Below are 10,890 nucleotides of genomic sequence, written 5' to 3'. Positions count from 1 at the left end.
AATGAGGGAGATGTGTAGATTGTGGCTATAGATTGTCTTTTCTAGCTGTACTTTTTTTTCCCTAAGCTATGAAATGTGTTCTTGTGTGCAGTGGAAATCACCCCCAGCCTGGAGTACAGTTTGTGCAAGGTGACAGTGTGGGCTGTGAAAACTTCTGCAGCTGCTGTCTCCTGTTGGCTGGGTAAATATTAGAAGCTGTGGCAATACATCTCTTGAAGAATGGTGAACACTCACATTGTGCCACTATTGTTTAGTCACAGAGTAGGCCCTGATTTAGTGAAGAATTTTAGACCTAAACCTATCCCTATTTATCAAAACTATGAAATAGGTATTTCACTGAAAATTATTTCAGTATTCAATTCCTTTACTGAACTGTGACTTTCACTGCTTAGGTGTTTCTTCTGAATAAATTTATTTATTTGGAGGATTTAAAATTGGGTTTTGAAGAGCTTACTGCATTTAATTTTGTAGACTACTAAAACCAAATACAATTATTACTTTTGGTGCTTTTCAAAATAATTTATTCAATGTTGAATCCCTTTTTGAATGGAAAAGAATACCTCTGCAGAGACAGATTCCTTCAAAAGCATATTTCCAAGGTTGTGGAAAGGTTTTATGTGAGAATATTTATATTTTTAACCACATCCTTACATTTCAGATCTCTGTCTGCTCTTTCAAACAATGGATGTGTATTTATAGTGTAAATATTCTCACTGAAGCAAACACAATGTGCTGTGCTACTCACATGTACAATATATAGCATCTCATGTCCACTTAGATTAGAATGCACAGCTTTTAACACTGCTCAAAGATGACAGTATATCTATGGGGAAGCATTGGCATCCAGAAGGCACATTTTATAGGCAAAAAAAAAAAAATAGCGTGACTTAATAGAAATAATAGAAAGAAATAATAAAAGAAATAATAATTTCTTTTCTGTTAAGCGTGACTTAATAGAAAAGAAAATAAATAGAAAATGCCCCCCCCTAATTTTTAGTTGTCTGGAATTTGAAGGTTTTTCCCTCTTTTACACCTTGCATTTGCCTCAGTCTGTCTAGACACAAATGAGAAGCAAGAGAAAAGCTGACACTATGTTCTGTAATTTCTTCTACTTTGAATATAGTTATTGTTGAGGACGATCATTGTCTATATCTGCTCTTGATATTTTTGTGTGGTTTTGGGACATGTGTAAACCAGCAGTACCTTTGCAGATGCAGGAATGTCTGGAAAAGATTGCTGAGAGTTGCTCGGTCACAGAAAGATATGTTTTCTGAAATCTGTCTGTTGGTCTACATTTTGTAATTTAGAATCTGAACATCTCATGCTTTTATTTAAGGTAGAATATAGTACTTCTGTCTGCAAGTAATTATAATATGAACATTTTTGCTGTGTTTAAAATACTGAATTTTATTTATTTGTCAAATTTCTGTGAGAATTTTAGTAAAACATAGATGTTTTTAGACATTAACATTCTTCCTTTTGTTTGCTTCTCTGTTAGCTCTTACAGAAACCTTTTCAGTTAGAGAATTGCACTGACCTTGCAAAATACCATATGTTGAGTGTGCTGCTATTCATCTCATAAGCATTAGTAGTCTTGAATGAACAGGTATTGTCTGTATCCTATGATAACCAAAGGAGTTAAATAGACTATTTTTTTATTGCAGTGATAGAAATTAAACATTACAGAAAAATTATTCTCTTTTTTTATTAAGCATTATTTCTTTGTGACTTTAGATACATGTACAGACATGTGGGTGTGCATATCCTATAAATTCAGGGTTTATTTAGAACTGGCTTAAATTCTGAAATCATACAAAATCATAGTTCTGGCCATTTGTAAATTCTTAACCCTTATATTGCAGTATATGTTGGTAAAAGAGAGAACTCAATTGTGTAGTAGTCTCAGCAAAACCAAAGAGTAGAAAAAGTGAGTAAAAGATGGATATTTCACCCTGACGCTCGTTTTCTTTGCTATGGCAGTTTAACATGGACCTTACATGTTATAATAATGTTTCTTGTGTGGTTTAGCTCCTTTTTATTTTCATGATACAGTGCAATAGTATGAGAATAGTGAAAACACCATCATAAGTAAATAAAGAAAAATAAAAGACATGGCAGTGGATCATTAGAGTTTCTACTTAAGCAGATATATAGATGGTTATATAGAGAAATTAAAAAATAGAAAATTATTATACATATTAAAAACATATGTAATATAGAATTAAGTAAAGAGATGTAAGCAAAAAATTAATATGGATCCTTACAAAATGCTGTATCAAGTATAGGAACATCCAGCATCTTTCAACAGTTTTTTGTACCTAGTTATTAAAAATATTGGATGTGAAAATTAGAGAAAAGTGGCATAGTTGCACTGTGGTTAGTGAGAAGAAAGCTGTTCATAAAAACTCAAAATATATGTCCTCTCAGTTTTTAGCTTGTACTTGTTTTTTTTTTGTTTTGTTTTTTTTTTTGTTTTGTTTTTTTTTAATTTTTTTTTTAAATTAAAATGCCAGATGGTAACTGCCCGTTGTTGTGCATTTTAGATCTCAGAGGGGTTTATTTTCTATTTAAAAATAATTTCAAAATTAGAAACCATATTATTTTTTAACTGTTCTGTGCTTTTCTGAACTTAAAAATGTATTGTCTTTTGCCATTAAAAATTACTGCTAAAAAGTGTTTTGAATGAGAGGGCTATGAGATCCTAGGCTGCAGCCTAGGCTGGGAGTGAATTCTATGTGTGTACCTGAAGTTCAGAACTGCAGCGGTCCTACCATCCTCAAATATCTGCAAAGTGTTCCAACAGCAGCATTGCTGCAAGACAGGGAAGCTGACTGCCTTCTGAATTCTCTTACTACTTCTGCATTCCATTCTTCATTTTATGGACAAAATGCCTTTTGGAGAATATTTTCATCTGATTTTACAATGCTTTTCTGGCATCTTACTGGCCTTTGACTCCAGGATTATTTCTGAATTTTATTTATTGTGCTTGGTACTCACCTGTCCTTTTAAACATATTAGAAAACACTTGAGGCTGATTTATCTGTTTGGGCCCTGATTAGAACTTTTTTAAAAACTAAAAGGTCAAATTATCATCTGAAAATATTGACATTTAGGGGACAGGTGAAAAATGCAATGGGCATCTTAAGGTTCAGTACAACCCCATGCTAGATAGAGTATTTTCCTACTTCATCTTAAAAGATCAGGCTGAAGCAGTTAGGGGCTGCATTAAGACTGAATTGCAAAGGTGAATACATAATGCAGTACTGACCATAATATGTTTCAAAGAGTATTCATATTGCAATGAAAGAAGATTCTTTTTATTTTTCAGAAAAGGCATTTCAGAATATGTTAGCAGATGTGTACAAAAAGAAGCTCGACTCATACTTATGTTCCCCCCAGTTGAAGAAGACCTCAGCTTTGTTAACATAATAATACGTATTTTCTTCATACCACATAGGAGCAGGAGTGCCTATTTTCTGGCTTGCTTTCAGTATTGTAGCATGAAAGGACACAGGACACATTTCAGCATCACTTGCTGCAGAGTTCACCTGACAAGGAGGCACTTTTTTATTCAGTTACTGAAAATTGTTCATAATCCGTATTTTCTACCTTGACATTCTTATAAATTATATACATTCCATTGGCATTGTGATTTTTTTAAGCTTCTTTTACAAAACTGGAGGGAAATGTGTACAACTATGTTTTCTGCTTTGCAATGAAAGTGTACATTTATCACTTAGGTACATGTAAGTCACTTCTGTGAATTGAGCCCTTGGAGTAAATGTGTTTTGATGTAATGGCCATCTGCTCATGAATATCACATTTGCTAGTTTAACAAATAGTTTGATATAGATAAACATACAGTTTGGTGAGATCATATAGTTTCACAGATAGCAATGCAATAGCAAAATTTTTTATTTTCCATAAACCAATAATCAAGCTGCAGTGGAGATCTCAAGGTTTTTGTTTGTTGCTTTAAGAAATTTGTCTTTAGCATTTACTTCTAGCTTCTGACTGCTTTTTTCAAAATGGTAAATGAAGGACCCATATCAGATCATAACAGGAGGCAAACTACATCCTTCCCATTTCAGACAGCAATCAGTCTTGCTTCTCTTCTCACCTTTCAAAAATGAAAGCTGTTCTGCTCTCAGATGGACGCAGTACAGCCAGACACCAGGAGCCCTGGGAACAGCTGACCTGACACTCTTGCCCTGTATGGCTTCATTAGAGTCAGGTATCAGTGACACAGAAATGGCCCCTGAAGCTGTAGCTAAAGCCAGTTTGCAAGAAAAGACAGAACTGACAAGATAGAGTTGGTCAAGTCAGTGATTCTGAGTGTCATGGTCTGAGGGATACAGGTCACCTGCAATGCGTTACACATTCATATGTAGTGCAGGAAATATAGCTCAGTACCAGGCCATTTTTTAAAGTTGAAAAAAACTAGTTTAGTAGGCTCTTTGTTTGATTTTAGTTTTGATATTATGGCATTTACTGTGGTCCTGGCACATATTTTACTGCTGAAGTCAAAGTTTATTCTTCAGAATCACTGGTATCAAACTGTAACCATGACAGAGTGTGTGGATTTATAGGAGGAGTATGTGAGTGATGGCGAGTTTGGGTTTTGGATCTATCTTCAAAATTTGTCTTCATGGTTAGTTTTTAGTGCAGGAGAGCCATGTAAAATGTGCACGTTCAATAACATTGTCTTGTTTCCCCCCATGTCCCCTCCTGTATTTTAGCATATGTTCCTGAGGAAGAATTGAAAGCAGCAGAAATAGATGAAGACAGCGTGGAAGATGATGGGCTGTCTCTGGACATCCAGGAGAATGAGTACTTGTGCAATGAAGAAGCGGAGATCAAAGAGGCTCAAAGCTACCAGAACTCCCCAGTCAGCACTGCAACTAATCAGGATGCAGGCTATGGTTCGCCGTTTAGTGAAAACAGCGATCAGCTGGCCCATTTCAAAAGCACTTCCTCTAAAGAAGAGAAAGAGGATCCTCAGTGCACAGACAATGTTTCCTATCCACAGGACAGCTTGGCACAAATAAAAGCTGTGTATGCAAATTTGCTTTCAGAGACTTGCTGGTCCAGTTTAGCTTTGGACTTAAAGAAATCCAATCCAACCACCAGCAACAATGGAATCAGCCAGAATGAAAACATGTCCAGTACTGATGCCAATGCCAATTCCCAGAGTACTTGTACTACCAGTACCAACACTAGTACCAGTACAACCACCAGTAGTACTAGTAACAGTAATAGTAACAGTGGTGGCTCGGGTTACGACTGGCACCAAGCTGCGCTGGCTAAAACTCTGCAGCAGACGTCATCGTATGGACTTCTCCCGGAGCCGAGTCTCTTCAGCACAGTGCAGCTTTACCGGCAAAACAATAAACTCTATGGGTCTGTGTTCACCGGCGCCAGCAAGTTCCGATGCAAAGACTGCAGTGCAGCCTACGACACGCTGGTGGAGCTAACAGTGCACATGAATGAAACTGGACATTACCGTGATGACAACAGAGATAAAGAAGCTGATAAGACCAAGCGGTGGTCAAAGCCTAGGAAACGATCGCTTATGGAAATGGAAGGCAAAGAGGATGCCCAGAAAGTGCTGAAGTGCATGTACTGCGGGCATTCGTTTGAGTCTTTGCAAGACCTCAGCGTCCATATGATAAAAACAAAGCATTACCAGAAAGTGCCTCTGAAGGAGCCAGTACCAGCCATCACCAAATTGGTCCCTTCTACCAAAAAGCGAGCACTTCAGGACTTGGCTTCGCCTTGTTCACCTGAACCAACAGGGATCACGGCAGAAGCTTCACTGGGTGAGTCTGCAAAGGATCAGAAAACTGCCAACCCCTATGTGACGCCAAACAACCGCTATGGCTATCAAAATGGTGCTAGCTACACTTGGCAGTTTGAGGCACGCAAAGCCCAAATACTGAAATGCATGGAATGTGGCAGTTCCCATGATACTTTGCAGCAGCTCACTGCTCACATGATGGTCACCGGTCATTTCTTGAAGGTGACCAATTCTGCTTCCAAAAAAGGCAAACAGCTAGTGTTGGACCCAGTGGTGGAGGAGAAAATACAGTCTATACCTCTTCCACCCACCACCCATACAAGGCTACCAGCCTCCAACATTAAAAAGCAGCCCGATTCCCCAGCAGGCTCCACAAATTCGGAGGAAAAGAAAGACCTAGAGAAGGAAAAGCTGGTGGTCATTGAAACAGAAAAAAAGATTAAAGAAGAGAGTGAGGACTCTACAGAGAAATTTGAACCAACAACTTTGTATCAATACCTCAGAGAGGAGGATCTAGATGATAGTCCTAAAGGCGGAATAGACATATTGAAGTCCCTGGAGAACACAGTGACAACAGCCATCAGCAAAGCCCAAAACGGAGCTCCTTCCTGGGGAGGATATCCCAGTATCCATGCAGCTTACCAGCTGCCGGGAACAGTCAAACCCCTTCAGCCTGCGGTGCAGAGCGTTCAAATGCAGCCGTCCTACGCAAGCAGTGTGAAATCGCTGTCGTCAGAACACAACGCACTCATCCATTCCCCAGGCAATCTCACACCCCCACCTCACAAGAGCAATGTGTCTGCTATGGAGGAACTAGTGGAGAAAGTTACAGGTAAAATCAATGTGAAGAAGGAAGAGAAGCCTTTGGAGAAGGAGAAGAGTTCTCCAGTTAAACCCATGTCACCTGCTGCTAAAGAAAACAAGGACTTCCCAAAAGCAGAAGAAATAAATAACAAACAGCAGCCAAAGAAAAGCTCAGAGTCTGAAGTTCAGAAGGTCAAAAAGGATAGTCCAGCAGAAGCACATATGCCAAATGGTACAGAGCCACTTAAAACAAAGGTTGCAAATGGCTGTAACAATTTAGGAATTATCACAGATCATTCACCTGAGCCATCCTTCATTAATCCATTGAGCGCTTTACAGTCCATTATGAATACCCACTTAGGCAAAATTTCTAAGCCGGTAAGCCCCTCTCTGGACCCTTTGGCCATGCTGTACAAAATTAGTAACAGCATGTTGGACAAACCCATTTACCCAAGCACTCCAGTCAAGCAGGCTGATGCTATTGACCGGTATTACTATGAGAACAGCGATCAACCTATTGATTTAACTAAGTCCAAAAACAAGCCTCTTGTTTCCACTGTGGCTGACTCTGCCTCATCCCCGCTGAGGGAGAGTGCCCTGCTGGATATTTCCGATATGGTGAAGAACCTCACGGGGCGTTTGACACCCAAGTCTTCAACTCCCTCTACCGTGTCAGAGAAGTCTGATGCTGATGGGAGTAGTTTTGAGGAGGCTCTGGATGAACTGTCACCAGTACACAAGAGGAAGGGCAGGCAGTCCAACTGGAACCCTCAGCATCTTCTGATCCTTCAAGCCCAGTTTGCTTCCAGCTTGAGGGAGACCCCAGAAGGCAAATACATTATGTCGGACCTAGGTCCACAAGAGCGGGTACACATCTCTAAGTTTACTGGTCTTTCCATGACCACAATTAGCCACTGGCTGGCCAATGTGAAGTATCAGTTAAGGAGGACAGGTGGAACTAAATTTTTAAAGAACTTGGACACAGGACATCCTGTTTTCTTTTGCAATGATTGTGCCTCTCAGTTCAGGACTGCTTCTACATACATAAGTCACTTAGAGACACACCTAGGGTTTAGTTTGAAGGATCTGTCAAAGTTGCCACTTAATCAGATTCAAGAACAGCAGAATGTTTCAAAAGTCCTCGCAAACAAGACTTTGGGCTCACTTGGAATTGCTGAGGAGGACTTAGGCTCCACATTCCAATGTAAGCTTTGTAACCGAACTTTTGCAAGCAAGCATGCAGTCAAACTGCACCTTAGTAAAACACATGGCAAGTCCCCAGAGGACCATCTGATCTATGTAACTGAGTTAGAAAAACAATAGCGTCCAGGTAAGCAGCCAGGTATGCAAGTGACCACAGGAACATTGCACTAAACTTCTTCATAGTACTGCACTAGGCCTGACCTGAGCCTCTGAAATCAGTCTTACTTTTGTTGCTGAACTGCCTATCTGGACCTTGGTTTTTCTTACACTTATTTTGTAGTTATATTTATATGCTCTTTGTCTGATCTGTGCATGGTTATTTTTTTGTTTCTGTTTTTATTTTTTGTGAGTCAAAGTCTGACCTTTATTTTCAACATCTGTCCTTGATGTTAAGCTATCTTTTGTAGAATATAGTGGGAGACACTATTGAGAGACATTAATTTAGCCGTAAAGAAAGACACAAAGAACAATGATAAAGAGACATCCTAAAATTACAAAGTTGCCATGACAATAAAGGTCACAGAACCTGGTAGTGTCAAGTTTTAACCCTCTAAGAACTGTAATAGCATTTCTGTGCCTTTCCCAGTGACTAAATAAGTAAATAAGGAAAAACAAAATAAAACAAAAGGCTTAAAGGCATTTCATTCAAATAAAAGCTGTGTCGGAAGCAGGACTTTTTTTTTTTAATGAATGAGCTTCCTTTTTTTTTTTTTTAATGCAGAACTGGTTTGTGAAGATATTGTGCATGCAGTCCTTGGAAGAAGGAGAGCTGTGTAGTACTCAAGGGGTTAGGAAGCCACAACTGTATAAGTTAAATAATAATTAAAAAAACAAGCAAACCAATTTGCCACTATGCCCAAACCCTCTGGATGCTGAGAATTGCCACTTTTTGGCAAAAGGAAAAAAAAAGTATGCAAGCTGTTATTTAAAACAAATGTAAAAATGCTCTTTTCTTTCCTTTATTTTTTTTTCTGTAAAATACTGCAGTTTATAGTTATTTACAAATGTTAAGCTTTGGTACAAGCTGACCTTTCTATAGTGTGCTGCATTGGTAAATGAAAACAAAAAAAAAATGGGGCAAATGTTGGATTCTGTTCCTTGTAAATTGCCAGCATCAGCTTAAAAAAATACATGTTACATATCGTACCATTTTAAACTGTTCAACTTTCTTTGTACCTTCTGGCTGTATGCTTTCTCTTTTAACTTTTTATATTGTCATTTTATATTCAATTTCTGTGTATATAATGTAAAACCACACTTTTTGAATAAAATTTAGTTCCTGCAGCTTGATATAAATAGAGGAATTTTACTGGCACCTGCATCTTTCCAGATGCATGTACTTAAAGGAACTATCTGACAAAAAAAATAAATAAATAAAAATAAAGCAAGCAATGCACTATGAATTATACATTTTGATGTTTTATCATTAATATTGTACAGTACATTTTGGTTCACACAATTAAATCCACTGTTTTCTCAAGTGTAAAATAAACCCACATGCAGTTCTTGATTTACATACATTGTCATGTCGTCATTATATTGCCTTTGAGGTGTTACTCCAGCTATAAGAGGCATCGTTTATATAATCAACCAGCGAAAATCTATTTGCAATCATCTCTTGTGAGCTGTGTGCTGACGTGTCTCGCTCAAAGCCGTAATGCTGGTAACCTCTTGGAAGAGATGTGCAGCAGGCACTCACTGCAAAAGGTGCATAGCCAGAGCAGCGAGGGGCGTTCTGCTCCTCGCTGGGGTACAAGAGAGGCTGCAAAGGTTTTGGCCAAGTTAATTTCCTTATGCTGTGTGTACCTGTAGCCATTTTCTGTGTGTGTTCAAAGGCCGTCTCCTCCCTCCCTTCTCTGGTGAAGCACCTTTTGATCTCAGCAGTTCCATAGTCAGAGGCTGTGGCTCCTGCCCCTGCAGTCTGTTGGATGCTGCGGTGCTGCCTCTCTGGCAGCGGTGAAGACCTCAGAGGCTTTGACACCAGTTTTTACTTACAGTACAAGGAGGCAGACCTGTGTTTCTCTGTACTTTTTAAATATTGCATTTTGAGGTAAGCTGAGCGCTATCATATCAGGTGTTTCCCTTAATCTTTATTTCTGTTCTGTTGAATGCAGATGTCATTTAGAATGTAAAAGAGAGCTGTCAGAGCCTTCACTTCTCTATCTCCTGAGTGCTTTGACAGTTACAGTGTATGAAAGCCTGGGATCTGCTATCCATTACACTTTTTGGATGGGCTATTAAATATGAGGACCTAGAGGGGTTTGCTTTCACGTGGTATTAGTGACACTATCGTGTTATATATACTTCTGTGTACACATGTATATTTCTGTTTCTTCTGGGTTCTTCTGAAAGTAATTTAAATGTAAGATCTTTGCTTCCAAATACAGCATGGTTCAACATTTAATCTTTACTTTAGCTACAACTCCAGAAATGTCCATGCACTGTTCTGTTCCCTGTAAAAGCCTATCAGGTCCAGGTCAGTTACATTTATACGGTGTTTCTAAGTAGTGCAGCAAAGTGCCATGAGGGTTTTTTAAAATGTCCCTTACTTTCTCCACTGCTAACTACCTATGTCCTTCAGGGGATCTAGCCATTTAGACATTTCAGTTCAGTTACTGGATGATTATGTGCTTTGGGCCCAAGGGGTGGTGAGGAAGAAAAACAGTCAGGCCTATGGCCATAATACAGAGTCCTTAAATAATAACCCTTTGAAGTTTTGTTTACTTTCCCACAGGCCTGCAAACATGTGATTATAAAATATGCTGTAGTACATTGCAGTAGCGTGTGAAAAGGTTGAAAGGGAGAAATAATAGCTCTAAAGTGGGTTTGAATCTAATGTAAATCCATTAAAACTGATTTTGAAACACGGCATGTAAAGTGAGTTCTCAACACCAGGTGACTCCCTCGAGAGGTGTTTATGACATTGCTAAATCCGTTCAGTTCTGATAGCTTCAGAATTGGACAATCACTCATCATCTGTGCCACCGTCTGAAGAAAGTCCATTTAGAATAATCCAGCAGCTTTACCTGGTGACTATGCTGATGTAACACTTTCTATGACTGAAATATGGAGTAGATGAAAATTGG

At 38.8% G+C, this 10,890-nt stretch overlaps 1 protein-coding gene across 1 annotated transcript in view; it reads left to right on the top strand.

Annotated features, from left to right (window-relative positions):
* Positions 1-9,301, top strand: part of TSHZ1 (teashirt zinc finger homeobox 1) — a 58,280-nt gene extending 48,979 nt beyond the window's left edge. Inside the window, exon 3 of the mRNA XM_039710998.1 lies at positions 4,740-9,301. Within this exon, the coding sequence (XP_039566932.1) occupies positions 4,740-7,924 (3,185 nt within the window). The 3' untranslated portion in view covers positions 7,925-9,301. The remainder of the gene's footprint in view (positions 1-4,739) is intronic.
* The last annotated feature ends 1,589 nt before the right edge of the window (positions 9,302-10,890 follow it).

The sequence above is a fragment of the Passer montanus genome, unplaced genomic scaffold (assembly GCF_014805655.1).
Source record: "Passer montanus isolate IOZ18808 unplaced genomic scaffold, ASM1480565v1 scaffold24, whole genome shotgun sequence".
NCBI lineage: Eukaryota > Metazoa > Chordata > Aves > Passeriformes > Passeridae > Passer > Passer montanus.
This window is presented reverse-complemented; position numbering and strand designations above follow the sequence as displayed.